Source organism: Salvia splendens, chromosome 5 (assembly GCF_004379255.2).
Source record: "Salvia splendens isolate huo1 chromosome 5, SspV2, whole genome shotgun sequence".
Taxonomy (NCBI): Eukaryota; Viridiplantae; Streptophyta; class Magnoliopsida; order Lamiales; family Lamiaceae; genus Salvia; species Salvia splendens.
The window spans coordinates 40,257,063-40,281,176 of record NC_056036.1 but is presented as its reverse complement, the minus strand read 5'-3'; the positions used below and the strand labels follow the sequence as shown (position 1 = coordinate 40,281,176).

The window sequence follows — 24,114 nt, the reverse complement described above, 5'->3', positions numbered from 1 at the left end:
TTCTATATAAATAGATTGTTTCCTATATACGTAAGTGAAGGGATTTCGGAGTTAACAAACACATTTCATTTTAGATTTGTAAATAAAGGGAATCTTGATATATAATTATAAAGGCAATTTTACAAAAAATTGTGTATAAATTAAAGTTTTAATCTATGTGACTCTTATTGGGGTCCATTTTGCTTATTGCAACATATCAATTAATATTGTGAATGACTAATGGTTAATCAAAATTTGATTTTAAATGTTTTTCCTTCCATTTTTATCATTTTTAAGAAAGTTGAATTGTTCAAAAAAAAAAGAAAGTTGAATTATATACATGATTTTGATTTTATTATGTTAATAACAGAATAAATTCTAAATTGACTCATTTGTTGTTAATCATTTATCGAAAGTTGACTCATTTGTTGACGAATTCCTATTTTGATTTTATGAATAAAAAGATGAGTGGAAGTAAATGAGAGGTTGTCTCACCATTGACCAATCATGATATATATAATTATAATTTTTTTTAAATGATAAAATTAAATGTAGGAAATTTCACTGCTGTAAATTTGTAATCACGACATTACGATTCGACGGTGAGAGAAAGACAGAGGGGAAGGATACTTTGTCAATTTTATAACAAAAATTGGTATATAAATTAATGTTTCAACCTATGTGACTCTTATTGGGGTCCATTTTGCTTAATGTTGCGAATGACCAACGGTTAATCAAAAATTGGTTTTAAGTGTTAATTTTTTCCATTTTGACCATTTTTACAAAAGTTGAATTATATGTAAGAATTGTTATAATTTTGATTTTATTACGTTAATTACTTGAATAAATTCTAAATTGCATTTGGCAGTAAATTGGCTTTGATTGTTTAGACTATTCATCTCCATTTATGTGCTGGAAAATTTGTTGCCAATCAATTGTTTCGAAAGTTGACTCATTTTTTGACGAACTAGGAGTACTATTTTGGTGCATATATATTTATTAGAAATACAAAGATGAATGGAATTAATAAGAGATTGTCTCCCCATACACCAATCCTTACTTCAAATAAATTATGTCTATATAGCATAATTGATTGAATACATAACTAAACAACAGCAAACAGGTCTTTCCTTACAGCAAATAAATTAGCAACATACATTGCATATATATGAATGAACCAACGCACAATACCATCTCTAGGCTATACACTCGAGGAGTAAATAAATAGGATGTAACAATATTTCACAACAAAACACATCTAAGTGGTTAATTATTTGTAATAATACATAAGGAAAAGTTACAAGTGCAGGAAGGGAGCTCACAGCAGAAAGAAAGAGACGAAGTCATCGTTAGGATACCCCATTCCTGCTTCGCGAATGCGCAATGCCACTCAAATGACTGTACATATCCGAGGAGACGAGAGAAAAATCGGACAGCGCCCTAAAGAGTTCGGGCAATTGGCTCTTCAGACTCATGAGGGACTTATCTCTAACTTGAATGCATTGCTTCTGATAAGATTCTTCGGCGTCCTCCAATTTCTGCTTTGCAGCTTCAACTGCGAGCTGCCTATCAGCAATGTGATTCTGATCCATTGCCCTCTCTGGATCCATGTCATCAGCAGGTGATCTCTTCTGCATTTGCTTATTGTACCAACTCTCAAAATCTCGGGTTTTTCTGATGAGGTCCTTTCTGGCTTCTGCACATTTGTTTTTGTAGTCCAGCTCCTCCACTTGATACTGCCATATAGTCTTTATTGTGGCTGCAAAGTTGTTGATGGTCGCTCTTGCTGGTTCATCGGGGAGCTTGTCTAGGTATTCTTGCCAGGCTTGGAGGAGCGTCTGAATAGGGGGGTTTTGAGGTCGGCCGGGAGATGAGACTTTCTCCTTCCAGTTTGTGTCTATTGGAACGAGGTTTAGCTTCAACCAGTGGTTGAGTGCTTTGATATATTCCTTTTGCTGGCCCATGAGTTCACTGAAATTTGTAAACCATTCCTGAACCACACCACCTAACTGGCGCGTGCGCTCATGGTGGTGTTCAGTCGTTTCTTTTGGAGCTTGGGAGATGTCGAGATACCTCAATGCTTGAACAATCTTGGATTGGTTCTCATTGTGTATTCTGATTGTCTCCCACATTGTAGCCATCCTGAAAAAAACAATTCAGATTGTTAAGTCATCAAGAAAGAAGACGAAAATTTAATTGTCACATTTGATGACAGTCTCACACAACAAAAGCTAGCGACAGTCTCTCAAATGAGCATGGACAGACACAGAGATCATTAGTTTCTACAACGAAATGGTTGAGAACTCACGCATCAACAAGGGCAACAAGTTTTGGATAGAGTTGTTCATCACGTAGACGATTAATTTCCGAAACAGTGGAATCCATGGACTGCATGTCAACTATATATCTAGTATGCAGATGGCTAACCGATGCCTTCATTCTCTCCAATCCATCTGTGTTTGAACTGCGTTTCTTTAACTTATTCAATGAGGCCACCTTTCTTTGATATTCAAGTTTCATCTGTTCTCCTGCCTATTAATCACCAAACAAAAGGACAACAAATCATTCCAGATTGGATTTTAGGATTTAACTTAAAAAAGAAAAATATGTTCTGCTATTTCTACCTGTCTACAAACAGCAAGAATAATTATTATAGAGTTTTTTGCTCACAGTTTTTGTTTCAGGTTAGGCTGTTTAATGCAAGTAATGGCAAGTCAAAATATAGTACTATTTTACATATATATTGCAGTTTGTATTTAGAATCTATAATGTGAAAACGACAAATATAAGTTTTATTCCATTGCCAAATTAACAAGGTCATGCTACACAACTGCTCCCACATCTTAATGTTTAAACTTTAAACAAACAATTTCCTAAGTCAGAGGAATTATCATAAGATTGCCATTTACTCCAACAAGCCATGACAAAGCCAATTTCTACCTAGGATGTAAACACATAAGGACCATATCAGGAGAAACCAGTCCAAACCAACATTGATGATCGGAAAAAAAATAACACTGAACTTCGGCCCCGCAAATAAAAACCAGATACTTGTTTCCATAGAAACAATTTTAACAAACTTAATACCTTCAAAATGACAGAAGAATTAGTAACAAGATGGAAGCAAGATGATACCTTCACTTCATCATAAAGCTTTTTCTCCCATGCCAGCATCTTGTCCAACACTGTTGCATGAGTTTCATGCTCCTCCGAATCAAAATCATCTAATCCATCATCAGGATTTGCCAAACCTCTAAAGGACCGATTCCAAGTAATAACACGCATCACTCTTTCTGAATGATTAATATTCCCTGCCAATGAAGAAACAAATACTTAATACTTGCTTGAATAATTTAGAGTTCATGTTGTACAACCAAAACACAACTACTAAGGTGAGAAAACTGTCATCACTATAAGCTCTTGCAGCAAGAACAAAAAGTCCACAATCATCAAAACAGGACTTTTCTTGTACCAAGAACATTAATTTCCAACTATACTGACCCTTAATACCTCTTTTATCTGCAAAATTTGAGTGATAATGCAAGCGAGTTGCCTCGAGCATCCGAGAAACATCATGTGCACTTTCAGAAGCCTTAAGAAAACAATCATCAAGATCAACAAATATCTGAACGAGGCTCACGTTAGCCGCACTCTTTTTCTTTCCCTCAGCCGGAAGAACCACTTGTTTAGCTCTCTTCCCAGCCATTACTGCTGCCATTGCAGCCTCTGGTGGCGGTGGCTGCGGAGGAAGATCACTCACCTTCTCCACCGCCTCTGCTTCGGTAGCCTTCGCCATTTCCTCCATTTCCTTTCTTCTTGCCCTTTCCGCAAGCATATTCCTTTCCATTTCCTGTCTCTCAACACTGTTCTCCTCCACATCCGCCAGCGTCGGTCCTGGAATGTTGTCAGTTCCGAAAAAGTCATCCCAAGACATCGAATTCGAGGGCGGAGGAGGCGGCCGCTGCTGTTGCTGATGCAAAACCTTGTCTTCTACATCTTCAGGAGGTGAGATCCCACCCCCACCAGCACTCTTACTACTCTTACTACGCCGTTTCAAGCTATGGCTACTCTCCAATTCGTCATCCTCTTCGTTTTCTTCCTCCATTATCGGATCCTCGTGATTGTGATTGTTTCCGGGGCGGTGGATCACGAATTCCGGCATGGTAGCGGCGCGCTGGAGCGGCGAATTGTTTGGGAACGAATCGAGCGGCGGAGGTGGCGGAGGGGCGAAATTCTCGTAAGAGTGAGGCAGAGGCGGAGGCGGGGCGGCACTCCCGATTGCGACGGAGGGCGAAGCGGCGGCGGCGGCAGTGGAGGAGGGGTAAATTGCCTCGCCCTGGGCGAAGTCGCTGAGGGCGGCGCCGGTATTCTTCAAGGACATGACGTGAGCAGAATGCGCGGCGGCGAATTTGTTCCTTGCGGTGACGGCGCGCTCCATGTACTGCTTGCGCTCCTTGCATCGGTTGACAGTCTCTTCGTTTTCGATCTTCGACTGCGTGCAACCCATTGCGATATCCGGCGAGTCGAATCACCGCCCAAACACACAAAAAGCAATGCGCATGAAATTGGGGGTTTTATGGACGCATATCAACTGTTTGCGCTTTTTCCCCCTCTTTTTTTTCCAGTTGAGCGAATCAAAATTGGGATGAGTGTGAAGTTGAAGCAAAGGAGAGCAGGAAACGACGACGTTGGAGTGGAATAAAGTAGTAAAAAAACAAGTGGAAACAAATCTGAGCTCCGGCAGCCTCCGCCGTAGTAATCTCTGTTTATTAGGAGTAATTAATTGTGTAATCTAACATACCATGAGATTTTGTATTCCTTTTTAATAAAAGGCATAATCTAAATTGAAGCGAATCCTATGCACTTTCAATATGACCCATTTGACAGTTAATAATGAGTCATCATTGAAATGGAGTAATGTTTTAGGCATGTTGAAAAATATGTAAAATGTTAAAGTAATTTTACATTTTACTTCATTAGTTCTTTTAAATTTAACTATATTAGCAATCAAACTGTCAAGGTATTTCCGTATTGCGTTACGTTGAAATTTAGAATAATTTCATACGTATCAGACATTCAGAGTCATGATTTTTGTGTAGAGTGAACTACATAAACTATCCATTTGTTTCACTTTAGGCTCCTAACGTTTAAAAATATCGCCATAAGTCTCTGACGTTTAACATAATTACATATCAGGTTTTTTCGGACAAAAAACTCTTCAGCCCTAAAAGGGCATTATGGTCATACCACATGATATTCTGCAGTGGTGGCCTGCTACACTGGCGTGATTTGACCGGCGTGTGTCAGCCGTCAGGTCATGATGGCGCGTGAGTGGCGGTTCGTAACCAGATTGACCACACGCACACGCCACGCACTCAGGACTCCGGGTGTGATTTATGAAATAAGTTTCAAAATTTTCACAAGCCTTAGTTTCGGCCTTCACTCCCACCCTGCCTAAAATTTTTGCAAAAAAGAAGTTACCTCTCCCACCCAGCCTAAAAATTGCAAAACATTGTGCTGACTCTTCAATCTCTCTCTCTCTCTCTGCCCCCTCTGTGAAAAAGCTATCTTGCATGAATGGCGCCTAAACGGAAGCGTGCCGGATCATCCAGCGGTTCGTCGTCACGGAAATCGTCTCGCCGTAACAGGGAACCCACACCCCCGCCATCGCCACCACACTGGCGACCATCACCGAGACATGCACCGGTGGTCATAGATGTGGAAGAAGAAACCTGGGATATCCGCGATCCTGATCTTGATTTTTTCGTCTCAGAAGATGAATACAGTAAGTTATAATCCTCGGTTTGTGATTTAGGGTTTACGGAATTTAATTTTTTTGTGAATATATTTTTGTTTCTCCGGAAATTGATTTTTAATCCTTAGTTGGTGATTCAGGGCGCCAGAATTTGATTTTTTGTTGTGAATTTTCTCGACTGTTTTGGTTTGCTTGTTAACGGTCCGATTATTGTTCTCCTTAACAGGGGATGAGCCTGGAAAGTTTTCTGTTGCTTTCCATCATGGTGGTTCATTCTTCAATGCCAACGATGATGAGAAAAAGTATGTTGGTGGGTATTTGACATACTTCGACTTCTGCAACATAAACCATTTCGCGCTCATAGACCTATCGAGCATGGTGTTAAAGTTGAAGTATGATAGGAAGATGATATGTGAGTTCTATTATTGTGATCCAAAGTACAGTCATGAGTGCGCGGGGGTTTTAATCGGCAGCCCGTTGTTGCCCATTGTTGAGGATACACATCTGACGGATTTCCTCAAAGTGGCGTCTACGACGACAAAGTTAGTTCACATCTATGTTGTGGAGATAACTCGGGCTGACGCTATATTGAAGAAAATGAAGGATGAAGCGCAAGAGCTTCTCAGATTCAGGGCGTCTAAACCCCCAGGAGTCATTATTGCAGAGATTGAAGAAACCGAACCGACTATGCCAAAGCAAAAGCCTAGACCGATGAGGAGGCAGCGGAATAAGCCTTTAATGATTGGTTGGTATGATAGGGACATAGAGTTTGAGGAATATCTTATGAAGAGTTTAGACGATGATCATGCTAAGAGGAAGAGGGACGCAGAGGTAACTAGTCAAAATTTGGCGAATGCATTTGAAGCGGTATCATCCGAATCAGTACCAACTGAAGCCCCGGTCTCTGAGATTGGAGAAGCATCAGTAGCAGCACCCGACGTTGAATGTACAGCAGAAGTTAGAGAAGGATGTTTTGAAGAAGTAGGAGAAGTTGGAGGTGGAGACTCCTATGCACACGTACCTGACAAACACAGATTTTGCATGTTTTTAAGGACTAGATTTGACTTGTTTTAAATGTCAATCTTGCAAATTATGTTCTTAAATTGCATATGTTATACATTTGGTATTTTTGACGTGTTTGTTGATAAATGATAGAAAAAGATAGAAAAAGGTGGAAAAAAGGCCAAAGTGCAGCAGCCTCTGTTCGAGCCCATTCTTCCAGCGATTTTGAAGTCCAGTCAGTGCTTACTACATGCCATTCTCTTCTTCTTCGAAAGAGCTTCGCGTGGATATCTTGCATGTCTCAATCGGAGTTCTGTGGAGAAAGTTATGACAATACTACGAACGTTGCGCAGTGTAGTCAAAGCTGACGGGAATTTATGCGGAAATTCACGGAAGAAAAGAAATTATTATATTGTGAAGCCAAATCTCTCCTATTTCTTGTAGGGAACGAAATTTATCAAAAATAAACATTTTTCCAGCCTATAAATACCTCTGAACCTAATTCATAATCTTCATCTCAGAGCCTCTAATCCTTCTCCTCTCTACACTTCTTCCATTCCATATTCCACCCTTAAATTCATCCATCTTCCATTGGAGCGGAGTTCTGCAGATCCAGGCAAGAGAAGACTGAAGATTGAAGATTCAACCTTGGGTTTTATCAATTTCTTTCATGCCTCGTACTTTATTTGTAGTTTTTACTTGTCTATGAGTTAAACATCAATTGTGGAATTTTTGGTGAAGATATTCGATTGATTTTCCTTGTTAGCTCTTGTAGTTATTTGATTTATCCTTGCGCTTTCTATATTCAATTGATTAGCTACCTCTTCAATACATGTTAGAGTTGATTAGACTACTCGGATGACGAAATAGTTGACTTGGAAAATGGATAATTCACACTTTAGTTCAATAGAACTCGGGAGAGTTGAGGTTTCACCTGAGGTCATTGGTCTTAACGATATTTTAGGAGTTAGATGTTAGAGATTTAAAGGGGACTTTAATTTCAACACCTAATCTACGGATTTCTCACCTCGGGAGAGGGTTTAATCCAGTTAAGTGACCGACTTAATAACTCTAGAGACCGTAATTCAAGAAAGTCGATAGTGTTTTGGATCCTAATATTCTACATTCCTATGTCTGCTTTGTATCATTGTTTATATGCTTTCTTTTTATTTGTTTATTTATTTTTCAGTCTAGTTTAATAAAATCAAACCAAAAAAAATATTCGTGTCTTTAAATAGTATATGATAGCTAGTTGCAATCTTATTCCCTGTGTTTGATATCCCGGTACTGACCTTTAGTTATACTAGATCTACCATGTAAACTTGCAAGTATTTTTAGTGCTAATAAATAGTGCATCAGTACCAGAGGTAATGAGTTGTGATTTACACAATTGATTTAGTACCGCATTTGTGATTTTGTATACATTTTGCCGTTGAAAAAGGGTTGGATGCGTTTTTGCCGTCCGATTATCTTCTTGGATGCATGTTTCTTGCGAGGTATGTACAGAGGCCAACTTATGACGGCCATGGGAATTAATCCAAATAACGGTTGGTGACCTATTGCGTGGGCGGTGACTGAGGCTGAGAGCTATGAGTAGTGGAAATGGTTCCTCGGCTATCTGGCAGAGGACATCCACTTACAGGAGAATGCCCCACGATTTGTATTCATGTCTGATCAGCAAAAGGTACGAGAAATGTGATTTCAGTAAAACGTGTATACTTCAATTGTGATTTCTTAAAGAATACTACTTCTGTTGTGATTTCGCCTATAAGAGTAGTAGTTCGAGTGTGATTATAGACTTTTTGTATGTGTTGTGGCTTATACATGTACTAATGTATGTGTTATGTTACATGCATTTGGCAGGGTCTTGCAAAAGCCATTTCTGGAGGATTTCCCACAGAGCGAACATCGCTTCTGTGTGCACCACATATACAACAACTTCAAGAAGAGATTCATCGGGGAGAATTTTAAGGAGATGTTGTGGGAGTTTGCGTCGAGTACAACAGACGAACAGTATGTTCAGCGGATGGATGCACTGCGGGTTACATATCCCCAAGCACATTAGTACCCACTCGGTGTTGCTCCTAAAGAAAAATGGGTAAAGGCTTATTTCGCTCTGCATGTTTGTTGTGATGTTATCCTCAACAATATATGCGAGACCTTTAATTCGAAGATAGCAATTGCTCGCGAGCTGGCCATTATCACCATGTTGAAGGAGATCCGGACAAGTCAAATGGAGAGGATACAGATTAGAGGCCAGTGGATCAAGACATACGATCACCCACTGCCGCCTGTTATCAAAGAGATAGTGGATAAGTTGTTCGTGAGGGCTTCTTCTTGGAGACCAACTTGGAACGGAGAGGATTCGTACCAAGTGTCGGGACCGTCAGGCCAGTACGTAGTGAACATGCGTGAATTTACTTGCTCTTGCAGATTATGGCAGCTGACTGGGATCCCATGCACTCACGCCATTGCTACTATCAACAAGATTGGGAAGGATGTAGCAGACTATGTATCCCGCTATTATTTGCGGTCCACAATGACGATTCTGTACGAGAATATCCTCTATCCAATCAATGGGATGGATAATTGGCCGAAGACCTCCGCAGATGAATTTGAACTGGCACCCCCGAGGACGAAGCGACAACGTGGTCGGCCAAAGAAACTGAGGCGTGAAAAACCACAGGTTCGTCATCACGCGAATGGATCTGAGTCACTACGACGAACCTTTGTACTCAGATGTCGTCGGTGCGGACAAGAGGGGCATAACTGAAGAACATGCACTAATGATCCTCGTGTAGATGCTCGAACCGAGGTTGGACAGAGTTCATAGCCCAGTGAGCCACCCACCACCGCCGGCGGTGACAGGACTGAGTCGTCTAACGTGTTGCAAGATGAAGAGGTATTATTCATTACAATTACATGATTTCCCTACCCACTGATTGGGTATTTTAATGGTTTGTTTGTTACAGACAACTCTGCCTCGGAGAGAACGACCTAGCACACGTGGGACTTCGCGGTCAACACAGGAGGTAGTATAAAAGCTCACTTTTCATTGCATAAACATTGCAAGTCAATTTGACCGGTTTGTTGTTTGTTGTAGACCAATCCCACTGGTACAAGGCCTAGCACACGTCGGTCTACGCGGTCAAGCTAGGAGGTAGTATTCAAGATCAATCTTTCACTTGTCATTTCCTAAATATCCAGTCCATCTGACCGGTTTGTTGTTTGTTGTAGACCGATCCCACTGTTCCAGGGCCTAGCACATGTTGGACCAGGACTCGGCCGCAACGCTGTGTCCATCGAGGGGATCAGGATTGAATATGCGCGGTGGTCAATCTAACCCTGTTGGTTTTTGTTTGTGGCTTGTAAACAATGGTGTCTTGAAGTCTTTCTGTCTAACATTAATAAGATATTGCATACTATGCTTGTTAGGGATCATCATGGGAAGGCACTTGTATTTTGACTATGTTATATGAGAAGGCTCGTATACTGCATATTTTAACTTTGTATGTAGGATGGTATTTCACAAAAAGTTTTGTACGTCGGGTGTTATTCAACCAAAAGTTTTGTACGCAGGGTGGTATTTCAACTGAAGATGGGTACTTCAGTTGTGATTATAAAACTAAAACTTCAAAATGTTAATTTGATGTACCTATGCGGGAACTTCCAGGCGTCAGTGTGAAACTTCATTCCTACACAATTAATAGTGTCACTTGTTCACCCCGTACCCATATACTTAAAATGGAACTTCAAATATTTAGTACCAAAAAAATCCACTCTTATTGCTTGAAGAGAAAAAGTGTTACCATTACATTAAGAAAATAATTACAATGCATAAAAACGATATTACAATCTTCAGATTTCAGGCTGTTTTTTTGGTTCTAACCATTTCTAAATTAAGACGTGCACACTCCTCACTCTTCATGCTCAATTTTAACCTCACATCCTCACACTTGTCACTTTTCATGGGCAATTTATCTTCAAGAACACCTTCCACGATATTCTTGCAACGGAGTTGTTCTTCAAACCTGTCTCATTCGAGCTTGATTCTTTGAAAGTAAGTGTCTTGGCTTGGCGATAGACCCGCATCAAACCAACGGAAGAATCTGCAATCATCTTCCTTCCATATTGGACAACGATAGTAACGCCGCCCAGGATTAGCATCCGTCCTAGATGTCACAAGCTCGGCCTCGAGATCTTGATTACAGATCACAATCTGTGGACGAGGCCACTCCCAATTGAAGCTTGACCCGAACGATTGAGAACTTGAAGAAGACATTGCACGAACGCGTTTAATGGGAAATTAAAAGCCAAACATATTAAAAACTTAAACGGCATTATTTATGAAATTAAATTCCCAAACAAATAGCCTAGTGAAAGCAGTATAACACACATAACACACGTAACCCCTAAATTGCCAGATTCAGCTGCAAAATCCACCCAAATTGAGCTACAAAAGCCACCTTAATGGGTCAGAGTGCAAGTTTGCGATCTCAAGCTCAGTTATACAGAATGAATTGAACAATGAGTATACGACGACAGGGACCACACGCAGTAGACGAAAGAAAATGAGAGGATGAATTGAGGTGAGAGAATACAAAACACTTTCATATCCTTCAAAATTCAAATGTAGAGGGAAGTACACATATTAATTCGACCATCAACAAATAAATGCACAGTACAATCGAAGGATGAATTTCAGCCCAACACACATAAACCCTACATTGAATACGACTAAATTCAGCTGCAAATTCCACCCAAAAAAAGACCCCACTCGGTAGGGATAAGACGACGACAAACAATGGAAGGCCGAATTTCATTGCGAGAGAAGAAATTACCTAAATTGAGTCACTACGACGAATTATTACATTTGACACTTGAATTACAGTGAGAGGAGGAAGAAAATAAATTAATTTCAAACATTTAAGAATGAATGCATAGTACACGACAACATTTGAGTTGACAGCGATGCAGACCTGTCTGCAAAAGTGCAACCTCAGGCAGAGTATGCCTGCAACACACCTGTAAAATGTCTAAAATGCCCTGCAAGGCATAAGGGTATCGTGGTCCGAAAAATGGCTACAAATACCTGATATGTGATTATGTTAAACGCCAAAGACTTGTGGCGATATTTTTAAACGTCAGGGGCCTGGAGTGAAATAAATGGAAACGTCAGGGATGGTTTATGTAGTTCACTTTTTGTGTAAATATAATAACCGGCCTATAATAATAAACGTAGACGCAAATTTTCAATAATAGGAATGACTAAAAGTATATAGATATGCACTCCCTTAAACCGGGGTTAGGCGCAAAATTTAGAGGGTAGTGTGAATTAGTAATAAAATAGATAAATAATTAAATGTACTTATGATATAGTACCATATTAGTTAAACAAATCAGCCTAATTTTAAGATTAGGTGATGGTGGATTAATAACAAAATAGATAAATAATTAAATGTATAATTTATGATACATTAGATTAGTAATTAGTTAAACTAATCAGCCTAGTTTTAAGATTGACTAATTTTGATATTGATTAATCTTTAATTTATTTATTTATTATTATTATTATTATTATCCTATTAATTTAATATATCAAATATTATCACCTAATTTTGATGTACAAGGAGCTTATAGTGGGACAAAAGGAGTATTTGATATTGAATTTAAATTTTTTGATATTGTATTTCTAAGATTTTTATACTATATATTTTATACAATTTGATTTTTTTTATTGGATCGGATTTTATGGTTCGGATTACATATTTTCAGATGATTCAAGCTAGATCATATTCATTTTTCATAAAATTTTGAATTTTTCAGATTGGATCCAACAAGGAAAATTTTCAATTTGGAAACTGAATGCTCACTCCTACATTCTAGAGTCTTCATGTCATTCCCTTCTCCATTCTATATAGTAGTACTCCATCCGTTCCATAAAAGATATCTCACTTTCCTTTTTAATTTGTCCTATTAAAGATGTCACATTTCTATTTTTAAAAAAAAGTTCTCCCTCACAGTAATATAAATATTATATTTTCTCTCAAGAAGGAAGTACAACATTTCCTCCATAGCAACTCTTCGCTGTTTGCAAGAGTGTGAGCATACAGATATGATTGTGGCCATTCCCTCCTTCAATTTCAATCTCTTTTTGAAGACAAAAGTTCAGAGGCAAGCAAACAAAAAAAGTGAGGCATCAATGTCCTTTTGATGCTGAAATAAAGTGACTTTTTGAGCCGACCTTCTAAGGCTTCCATGTGACAGTCACAACCCACCATTTCTCTATTATGCTTTTCTATAACATGCCAAGCTTTCTAGGAATAGAAAAGCAAGTGTGACATGATAGATTTACCAGATAGATTCAAGGCTTGGGCCCAGCATATTTAATCTTCCAAATCTCAACGTCATTTCCACGTTCGTACTCATGAACGTACTGAGGAATCTCTTCCAGGTTTATCGGCCTACTGACAAATCTCTGTGGAAATTCAGTTTCAAGAGCATCCCCCTCCTCTGCATCAACAATCACCAAGTGAGAATTTCGGGTTGATGAGTGGGACGGAAGAGGATAGAAAACGATACTCACCTTCCTCGACTTTAAGATAACTTCGAAAGTGTGAGTAGCCATTTGCAACAACATCAAGATCATTGATGGAGAAGTTGTATCGCTTCTCCAGAGCAAGGAATAGCACCTATATAATATATTCATTTAATTTTCCTATAGGCCCCAGAAACTCCAGTATACAAAGTTGGGTACTACTAATTTTAAAATTAAGAGAAACAAATGTCACTCATTAACATATACAGTCATATTGGTGCATAATAATCTGAAACGTGTTCATGATAACAGCTTAACTTAACACATTTCAGTACTCCTATTATTTATCTTTCCTAACTCAATCTCATTTCTAACGCACAAAAACATTTTGAAACAAACAGTTACATTCTTATCTGAACTCAGAAATTATACCTGAAACGTTAGTATTAGAGAATTTCAGATTTTGAATTCAGAGGATTTCTTTTATTATAAAATAACCTCCGTTTCAGGAAGTCATCTAGAATCAAGAGGCTCGTCATCTTACTGATTATGAATGAAAACAATGACTACAGTTGCTATATGACCTTCTGAAATGGCGATTCCCCACAGTTCATTTTACCTTTTCTGAACTACTGGACATGATTGCTTCTAAACAACTGAAGAAGGCATCAGTTAAGTCGTCACTGTAGATAACATCTGCAGCTAAGAGCAAAGAAGCACTCTGAAGCTTTTCCAGCTCTGATGAGATCCAACCAAAGCTGCACAAGATAAGTCATTTGCTTTATGAGATATTGATAAAATCAGTTATAGACAAGAAGTGGAAAAAAAAGAATGTGAAGCAATAATACAACTAAACCTCACAATTCCATTAGACTTTTAAATATAACTGCTTGCTACCTCTGTTTAGATGGAGGATCTACCACAACCACTGGTGGCCAGGGATGGTTCCAATCCAGTTCACGTACATAGATTGAAGCCTAGTGGTGGAAGTTTCCAGCATTAAGATTAACATTCTTGGCACAGTTTTCAAGTACTTCATCACCCTTATCTATAATAAAGAGGTAAGAACAGTTTATCAACAAATCACATCCAAAACATTTATAACCTACTTCGGATAACAAGAAATGCCTACCCACAGCTAATGCCACCAAGAATGTGACACAAAAACCTAATGAGTCCGAGTCATCTCACATGTATATTTTCTATTCCATTCTACACATAAGGGCTAAGGCGACTACACATCTTCTCCACTACTCATTTCACCTTGAGCAGTACTACTTAGCTATGTATACAACCAACCCTTACTCCCTCCCTTCATTAAATTTAAATGAAATCATCAGTACGTGAAAATGTGAGTCCCAGAAAAAGGCAGAGAGCAAATGGTCTAGTCGCTTATACCATGTCAATATTCTTAAGCCCCAGTCCAATGTAAAGAACAGATGCCATAGGAAAGACACAGGTTACTTTTGTAAGTTCAGTTCAAGTCTCATACCAGTTATGAATACAGTATTAGCAGCACGGGCAAGTAACATTCCGACTAATCCTGGCAAAGAAACGAAAGAGAGTTCAGTCAAACAAGCGGCAATATCATCTCCTTATCTAACATCCAACTCACATTCAGAGATGGTCATGCAAACAAGACAAGCACAGTACTCTCCACAACTCACCAAAACTAAGCATAAGAAACTTTACCAGTGCCAGAACCAAGCTCGATTGCAACAACCCCATCAAAACCAGATGACTTATTATACGTCATATGCAGCACAAAGTCAGCTAGAACCAATTCTGCTCTCCAAACCTAAATTACGAGTAACTCGTATCAGAACGACATAGAAAATATTTGAGCATCATATATCCGTGAAGATGCCAATGGCTTTATCACCTGGAGCCCAACTCTTGGTATTGATGAAGTGATGCTATGCTGTACAAAGATAACAAAAGAATCCTTCAAAGGTTCTGCAAATTAAAGACTAAATTAACACAATCAAGTTTTAGCATCATCTATTCTTTTAAGTTTTACCTATCACTATCAGTTAATTATTCTGGCTATGGCTGTAAAATCTTCAACAACGTGATAATCTCGACATTATAAACGTCGTGTGATTGCATTGCATAAGCATAAAACAGTAGGTAAAATGAACTAAATATTACAGTCAAGCAAAATGAATGAACACAGAGAAAGCGTACTCCGTCTTCGAATTACAACCAAATCTCCATCTTCATCAACTTCATAGACTTTCCCGCTCACTAAATTCATACGATCGTCAATCTCTTCAACTCCTGCATAATTGCAAAAGGAATCAAACAGGAAAAAAACGCTCAATCAACATAGTTGCAAATAAAGTTGAAATTTTAAGATGCACCACCTTGTTATCCTATTTAAGAGAACAAATTGAAGAGAAGCGTAGAAAAACCCTAACGAGGTGTAAGAGAGATGGTGAAGCGGGAAATGTGAGGGCCAGAGTGATTCGGTGGGCACCCCAGGTGAACCTCACTCATTACTTGCTCCTCCTGTAAATCGCCGCCTTCTTCTTCCGCCGCTACCGGCGGCGCTACGCTTTCTCCGCCTTCCATTTTGTTTCTGTTTGTCTTTGCTTTGTTTCTTTTCCTTCTTTTCCTTCTTTTCCTTTGCTTTTATAACTAGTTAAAATTAAATTATGAATAACCCTTCGTCCCAGTTTAAGAGTAAGATTTAGTTATGACACTGTTTTAATAAATTAGTGGAGTGTGTAATAAATAAAGTGAGATAGTGGTTGTTTGAGTGTATAATAATGGTAATGGAAAGTGAGACCCTTTTAACTTTTTGTATGTTTATGATTTTGTTTTGTTTTATTTTTATGAAAGTAATGGCATTTGAGTGTAAATTTCATCAACAATGAGCTTAAATTTTATGTCCAAATATGGTAGATTCTAAATGTGACTTTTAAACTAGGACGAACTTAAATGATAAAATGTGACTCTTAAACTTGGACGGAGGGAGTAATATTTAGATTATTCATTAATTTCATATGGGAACTCAGTTGTTATAATTTTCTCAATTGACTAATTAAATTAAGAATTAAGACCATTATTCATCTAACTCCAAATACATACTTTTAACATAAAATTACAAATACAAACTAGAGAAGAAACATAAAACCATATGAAAACATATTTAATCTAAAAATATTGTTCTGATCGAGGGTGCCAACATGTTAAAAATGTTATAATAGTTCCAAAAATTCATAAAGAATATGAATATGAATATGAAAGATGAACAAGGTGAATGAGAAATATCACCAAAACCTTAATCCTCAAACAAGAAAGAATGATGTGAATGCTTCACACACTATATTATGCAGGCTCATTTTTCTCTAAAAGCAGCAAGCCGAGCCACAAATTCATCGTAGTCGGGCAGCTTGGGGTGCACATGAACGTTGGCATTCATTAGGTCCGGATGGCATGATGCAGCCTGAGGAAGCTTCGTAGGATCAGTCTCCGTGGGACCAATTGGCTCGACAGGAAGAGACGATGCTCTGGTTGGACCATCTTGACTCCTTAGCTTTGCCTCTTGTTCTGATTTTTCAGTTCTCTTTGATCCCTTTTTCATACTGTAGTGCCTTAGAAGCCTGTCCATCGTCTTCTCTTCTTCGTCTCTATGGCCACCGCCACCATTAAAGAATCTCAAGGTCCTTCGACCTTGTGCCACGTTTTCTATGTTCACCACCTTCTCATTCTCATCACCTACAGCAACCTCCTGCGCTGGTGGAGGTTTTGTGAGTCTTGTCCTTGCTGATTTCCCCACCGGCTTATTACCTGTAAGTGCATTGTCAACCACACTCTCGTCTTCATCATCCTCCTTGGGCGCTGCTGCTTTCCTAACTTTATCCACACTCTGCAACCGAGTCGGAGATTTCACCGAAGAGAGATGGTTAGGTTTCAAATCTTAAAAATGCAGCCAACCTCACACAATCACAGGTGCATAAAGCAAGAATCCACACAAATTGTTGGCTGTTATGAGTGTTATGATACCTTATCATATGCATTTAAGCCAGATTCTGCAGCTATTTCTTGCAATAACTGAAGCTTCATATCATTTGAGGGAGGATCCACCTTCAACATCTCGGTGAACTAAACAAAACACATCCAGTTTTACTTTGCTGAGTAAAGAAAGAGTGTTGAATGTTGAACCAGATATGAATAAGCCATCTGTGAGTACCTGTTTGTTGACGTAATAGTCCAAGGACTTCCCGTATCTCTCAGAAAACATCGTCCTCAGCTCACGCAGCTCTGGCAGATCAGCAAATCTCGCTGCTGCAAACACCAACGATGCTGCAGCTTCTCTGCACTCTTCGGGGCATTCACTGCTCAGAATGATCCGTTATTCAGTTCCGAGATATATTTTGATATTCTAGAAAGCCTCAAAGTTGGAATTAAGGCTACGAGAGAAGTAAGAAAATCATATTTCAGATAGTGGTGGTGATCACAATTTGTCTGAATTTTGTATTAGCAACTACATATAACTATGAATCTAGACTTAAAACAGTAGTATCATATTTGAAATTCATGGAGTAATCCTATCATCTTTCTGCTCATAGAAACTTAAAAATGTCTATAGAAGAACGTGTGGCTTATCGGCATTTCACTAACCGTACCTCTGTTTGTTCATGGCAGGAAGATGATTCGAGAGATGTTCACAATACTCATCGATTAACTTGTAACACTGAGACTTGTTCATATCAGCAAGAAGCCCTTCAGCCTGTTTACACGTCGAAAACAGCTCTATCAATCATAAGAATGTCTATGTAAATTGACATATCGATCATTCATTATTAAGATTAGGAACATAATCTCACATTCCCTATATCATTTATACTTAATGTAGTCACATAAGGTTCTCACAACCAACAACTACCAAGATTATGGACAAGTTAAACAATGAGCTTTGTACAAGGATGACATAAAAGGTGGATCAAACCTCAAGCTAAATCCAGTTACTTGATCAAGGAACTTGCTCTATCTAACTCTCTTCTGTCTTTCATCACCCTTTTCAATTTTTCTCACAGAAAACCCATGTTAAATTCCCATCATCTAAAGCAATTCATATCACCAGCAGAGGACAGTATGCACCATACTTTTCTGCACAACAAACTCTCCAACAGCCACACTTGCAACCGAATCCTCCAAAAGTTGCAAATCCCTTAAAATTACTTGAAAGAATGGCATAACATAATTTATTTGGGGAAATATTCAACAATTTGTTTTTATCAAGAACCCTTAAGATCATAGTCACTGAAATAGGAAAATTTCTTTGAAAATTTCTTGCAAGATTGTAGCTCAAAAACCATCTTCAGTCAGAAACCAAGATGATGCAAGAACCAAAACTTGATCAAATAAATAAACAAAATCAAAGCTACTAAACAGAGAGCGATTACCCTGTTAAAGGCGATAGTATCCAATCCATTTCGAAGCAGATCAGCAACATCATTCCTCAGATATTTCTGTGTTGCATTTCTCTTTTTCGTTATAATCTCGATTCGTGCCCGTGTCAGCTTAATATCCGACTTGCTATATTTTTCCACAACCCAAACATTTGTATCAGAAAATTCACACACACACATAAACCAAAATTTCCATGAAAAATGATCTTACCATTTCGAAAAAAACTTGCTTTTCAACAACGCGTCAAACATTGTGATACGATGGGAAAAGGGAACGGTTGAAGAAAGTTGAGAAGAAACGTTAATTTGTACTAAAAAAGGCTCAAAAATTGTAGGGCATGAATAATTGAGATTCAAGAGCTGGAAAGAAAAGAAGAGAAGGTGAAGGGACGAAGAAGAAGTTGGTTATAGAATGAAAAAAAGGGTTTTTCATGCAACCAAAATGCATTTATTGAAGAAGATCAAAATTCGGTAATAGTGTATTTTTGGCGCAAATAATGAGCTTAAAATAGGTACCTTTAGAGAGAGATCTCTACTTAATTTGTAACTTTCAGCATGTATTGTTAAATAGGGTTAATTGCTAACAAAGATTATGAGTTTGGCTGGTTTTGGTTTTCAACATTTGTTATAAATTGTTGCAAAAATACGGGACAATCTAAGGCCACGAATCCATGATTGTTAAATACGTAAATTTATTATTCATATTTTGGTACAATGGGCTATTTTAAAATTGGAAAAATATGAATATTAGTTATAGATGGAGGGAATATATACTACCTATGTGACATGAGAATCGTGGTCGAAAATAACATTGTCGAAATATATTGAACATGCCTATTTTATTATAAAAGAAAAAGATGTTATTCTTGTAATGGTCATACTCCTATCTATCTAAGTTAATTTAGTTTTAGCAATTAACATGTTAAAATTTAAATACAATGAAATTATTTATTGTTGACTACTCAAAATAAAATTTCGATAATTATTCTTTTCTTCTTTTACATGACATTAAACATACAATAATAATAAAATCTTGGTATATTAAGTTTTGGAAATTAATATCCTTGAGATGCTAAGAAATCGACTGGAATTCATTTCATTATAATAAATAATTTCATTAAACTTATAAACGACTGTTGGATAAAAAAATGTTAATTTATTAGACTAAGCAACAAGCTTAAATGAATTAAAGGCAGTGTCATAAAATTTTAGAGGAAGTCAAAATAGGAATAAATTAGTAACAGACGATATCATTAAATGGCAGTGCCATCAAAACCGGACCTGATAAAATTATGGCCAATTTTAATTAAGGCAATTATCCATAAAAACAATTGATTTGCTGGCCAGAAACTAAAGGCCTATAAATAAGAATGGAATGCAGTCACAAGAATTTAATTATAAAGAAAATTAAGCCTCCAGTAAGAGAGGATTATTAGGATCAAAGAAAGATGTTGGAGTGCAATAGTATGCGTAGGGTAACTGTGATTGCGGTGTTGATGCTAATATGTGCCGGGTGTGCACATGCTTCTTTCGGCAAATGCTACCGTAATTGCTATGAAAAATGCGAGGCTGCGAGCAAAGAGTTAACATCGTGCATCACAAAATGCATTTTCAAGTGCATAGGCAAGTCAACCAACTCTTGCAACGTCCAGTGCGCAGCTGATCGTTGCTCTCGGTTCGGAAACTGTGAGATTACCTCTTTGCCCTTGCTCCGAGCTTTAGTATTTTTTAGTGTGAGTATTTAATGTTGAGTGTAAATATTTACTTGATGCGTTATTCGTTTCCTATGCAAAAGTGACTTTTATAAACTGATAGAAATTCAAGGGTTCCATCTTAAAACCAATTGGTGATAAGAGGAGAGACCCATGAGACTTATATAGTGGATTAAGCTCTTTGTGTACACCGATATGTGATATTATTATATTCATTTTTATGTTTCGATTGCCAACATAAAGACATAAAATTCACCTCATTTCATCAGTTATGATTTAGGATGTCATTTGGAGGTCGGTATGAAGAAACTTTTTTTTGGTAAGACTAGAAATATTTTGGTAGTGTGTGTTTTTTAAGGTTGTAAGTTTCATTTTTTTAAATGAACTCTATCAAATTTATTGGTGATGTATAATAGGTTTGTTTAAGTTTTTCAAATGAACCATATCAAGTTTTAAAGGTGATGTTAGGTTTATTTCATGGTGCTCCAAATAGATTTGTAAATTTAAATAATTTTATTTTTTTGAGAGATATTAATATGTGGTTTTAACGATCAAATGCAGATGCCGATAAAGTGGAGGATTGCGTCAATAAGTGTGACAGCAATAGTTGTACTGCTTATTAGTTTCCTTTATATAAATGTATTTCCTATTAAAATTCTATTTATATCGACGTCCCTTTAAGATTTGTGAGTTTGCTTTGTGCTATCTTTTTTTTTCTTTTTCAATAAAATAAAGGCTCAAACCACAATTAGATTTGGTGAGCAAGTAAAAAAACAAACAAGCCGAAAACAAAAATCCAAAAAAAGATATAGTAGCCGAAACACCTAGACTAACAAGAACGTTTGTCAAATTCACATTGTATGTGTCTCAAATTCATTAAATAATATTAATCCACTTGGAGTTAAATTCATTGCGATAGGAATATTTTTCAATAAAAGGATAATAATATATTTAGCTTCGAGAAATAAATAAAAGCGAATGATATGCTCATAGGATATGCATCCTATCTTTCTTCTCTTTCATAAACTCTCACTCTAATTAAAACTAGAAATTTAATTCTTAGTGTTAATTAATCAAATTAATTCGAGGAATTAATTGAACCAAGTTATGCAAGCTTGCATTTTAAAATTAATTCAAGGAAATTTAAACCTAAGTAATTAATTTAATTTATCCTTAATAATTAATTAATCTTTATCCAAAAAATAATTAAATATAAGTCAAGAATAATTTTAAAACAGCCGAATAACTTAATTCCTTCAAGCCGAAAGAATTACTCAAATTGACATGGGCTGACTTAATAACTTATTACTATAGCCAAACCATTAAATTAGGCTAAGTCATCTTTTATTCAAAGAGTCCAACCCACTTAAAATTTGTGGTCCAAACAAAAGAACAAATTATTAGAATTACTAAATTATTAGTATTAAGGATTACTATGTAATTACTAGTGTTACCGTCGTGACGATGCACAATCCAATTTATTTTCATCATGCTATTTCATATTGTTATTATTAGTTAAAATAATAAAAAAATGTTATTACAAGAATGTAGTAAATATTAAAAAAATAGTATTCTTATATTAAAAAACTATAAATATAAAACGGAATAAGTTTAAAACTAAATCAATAAGAACACATATGATATGATGATTAAAGCACTTTGGATCTCTATTACAAATAGATCAATCATTAAAAACAAAAAGTTCTATACCGAAACATAATCTAATGTGTCTATAAACATATCAAATAAAATAAATTACTAATACTTAAGATGGAAAAATTAGTGAAAAAATTCTTGCATTTCCAAATGTGAGCGATACATCAGTTACATTTCCAAATTCTTACATTTAATTGTATCGACCAATATGTTTTGTTTTTTTGTTCCAACCAATAAATAAATTTCCCTTTAAAATGACATTATTGTAAATACTCTCAAAACTCTCTCCTTATATTTGTATAGAATATAGATATAGATATGGATAGATAGGAAAGAGAAGAGAGATTAAAAATTTTTATCAAAGCGTGAAGAAGTAAAGAAACTCGAGGGGATAAGAAGTTGAGGCAAGAGTTAATTTAAGAGGCTAAGCTAATAATCAATATAATGAGTTAGAGTAATGGATTGAGGCAAATTTATTTATTTATTTATATGATGAGTTAATGGGCCGAGCTTACGTAATTTCATTTACTGGTAATAGACTAAAATTAATTATATGCATTCATTTAATTCAAATTGAAATTCATTTTTACAATAATCATTGTTATATTCATTGAATATTAAATAAAGTACTATGAAATTTGGTAAATGAGATTAAATGGCGTGTCATCAAATTTAGTTCCGCATTAGCAAAATGAAACATAGTTATGACTGCTCACATTATAAGATTAAGAAATTATATCCAAATTATCAAATTTCCCTTTCGACATTATAAAAAATAGCCAATGTTTAATTGAGGCACTTATCCGTTTTAATTATAAGGCCAGAAATAAACGCTTATAAATAAGGATGGAAGAGAGGCATAATAATTCAAATATTAAGAAGATTAACCACCCAATAAGAGAACATCATAATTATTAGTTATTAGAAGATGTTGGAGTGCTATAATATGCGCAGGGTAGTTGTGATTGCGGTGTTGGTGCTAATATGCGCCGGGTACACACAGGCTTCTTTCCACCATTGCTACAGCGGTTGCAGTGGAAGCTGCCAGCCCGCGGGGGATGTCGAGTGCATCACAAATTGCATTTTCAAGTGCATAGGCAAGCCCGCCAACTATTGCAACGTCAAGTGTACCATTGATCGTTGCACTGGGTTCGAAAATGGTAATATTACCCTTTTGCTCTTGCTCCGAGCTTTAGTGTGCTTGTGGGTGTTTCAAATAACGGCCGTTGCGATATACACCATCTGTCCAATTAAAAATGAAATGTTTTCTTTTTGGATTGTCCCATTAAAAGCATAACGTTTACTAAAATGAAAATATTATCATCTCTACTTTTTCATCCTTCTTATTTTACTCTCTTGATTAAATCACAAAACAACAGTACATAAATTATCGTGCCAGAAATCAAATACTATTTCATATTTATTGGGGAGTATATGATTTTGTGGCTGTAAGCTTTAAGTATTTTAAATGAACCGTAACAAATCTTTTTTTGTGATGTATATGTGTAGTCTCTACATGGCTTTGTTAATTTGAATAGTTTTTTTTGAAGATGTTAATATGTGTTATAAATGTTCAAATGCAGATGCTATTAAAGTAGAGGCTTGCTTCAATGAGTGTGACATCAGTAGTTGTTAGTATCCCCATTAGTAAATGATGTGGAGTAATTAATATTATCCCATTTTCCTCAAGATTTGTGAATTTGCTTTGTATTATTATCTATATAAAAATTGTAAACGTTCAAAATAATCAAATCTTTAAAGTTTTACCGACTACTGATTTTAATATCAAGGTTGTCATGTTTTGCCATTTTCGTCATTCTCACAGAGTTTGTCACATTTAATTTTTATCGTTTTTGGCATTGGACCTCATATGTCACTAATAAATTCTCATTCATATTTTATTATATAAAAAAGGTGGACTTGCATTTCACTAATTTTATCAACCCATATTAGATTATATTTCTTAAAATCCGTGTCGGATTAAATGATCAAATTCAGATGTAAAGGAGGTGGAGGCTTGCTTCAATAAGTGTGACACCAGTAGTTGTTAGT

General features: G+C 36.7%; 2 protein-coding genes and 1 pseudogene across 2 annotated transcripts; all 3 read right to left on the bottom strand.

Annotated features, from left to right (window-relative positions):
- Nucleotides 1-1,035: 1,035 nt before the first annotated feature.
- LOC121805989 (protein ROLLING AND ERECT LEAF 2-like) lies at nucleotides 1,036-4,809 on the bottom strand. The gene is made up of 4 exons (XM_042206053.1): nucleotides 3,490-4,809; nucleotides 3,115-3,290; nucleotides 2,288-2,511; nucleotides 1,036-2,121 (listed from the first exon to the last, which is right to left on the bottom strand). The coding sequence occupies exons 1-4, from the start codon at nucleotides 4,484-4,486 to the stop codon at nucleotides 1,329-1,331; spliced, it is 2,190 nt and encodes a 729-aa protein (XP_042061987.1). The 5' UTR covers nucleotides 4,487-4,809; the 3' UTR covers nucleotides 1,036-1,328.
- Nucleotides 4,810-11,334: 6,525 nt separating this feature from the next.
- On the bottom strand, nucleotides 11,335-15,864 carry LOC121802841 (annotated as a pseudogene).
- A 597-nt stretch (nucleotides 15,865-16,461) lies between these two features.
- On the bottom strand, nucleotides 16,462-19,126 carry LOC121803406. Its single transcript, XM_042203074.1, has 6 exons — nucleotides 18,906-19,126; nucleotides 18,689-18,821; nucleotides 17,909-18,012; nucleotides 17,473-17,617; nucleotides 17,286-17,384; nucleotides 16,462-17,148 (listed from the first exon to the last, which is right to left on the bottom strand). The coding sequence occupies exons 1-6, from the start codon at nucleotides 18,944-18,946 to the stop codon at nucleotides 16,618-16,620; spliced, it is 1,053 nt and encodes a 350-aa protein (XP_042059008.1). The 5' UTR covers nucleotides 18,947-19,126; the 3' UTR covers nucleotides 16,462-16,617.
- Between the last annotated feature and the right edge of the window lie 4,988 nt (nucleotides 19,127-24,114).

What these genes read in the sequence shown, in the direction of transcription:
- LOC121805989 (XM_042206053.1), bottom strand. Translation starts at nt 4,486, where the DNA reads ATGGGTTGCACGCAGTCGAAGATCGAAAACGAAGAGACTGTCAACCGA. An exon ending in AAATTTTGCAGATAAAAGAG is followed by an intron (nt 3,291 to 3,489) that starts GTATTAAGGGTC and finishes CTTCATTGGCAG; the next exon opens with GGAATATTAATCATTCAGAA. An exon ending in CTTGTTGCCCTTGTTGATGC is followed by an intron (nt 2,122 to 2,287) that starts GTGAGTTCTCAA and finishes TGTTTTTTTCAG; the next exon opens with GATGGCTACAATGTGGGAGA.
- LOC121803406 (XM_042203074.1), bottom strand. Translation starts at nt 18,946, where the DNA reads ATGTTTGACGCGTTGTTGAAAAGCAAGTTTTTTTCGAAATG. An exon ending in AGCAAGTTTTTTTCGAAATG is followed by an intron (nt 18,822 to 18,905) that starts GTAAGATCATTT and finishes GGAAAAATATAG; the next exon opens with CAAGTCGGATATTAAGCTGA. An exon ending in ATACTATCGCCTTTAACAGG is followed by an intron (nt 18,013 to 18,688) that starts GTAATCGCTCTC and finishes ACGTGTAAACAG; the next exon opens with GCTGAAGGGCTTCTTGCTGA.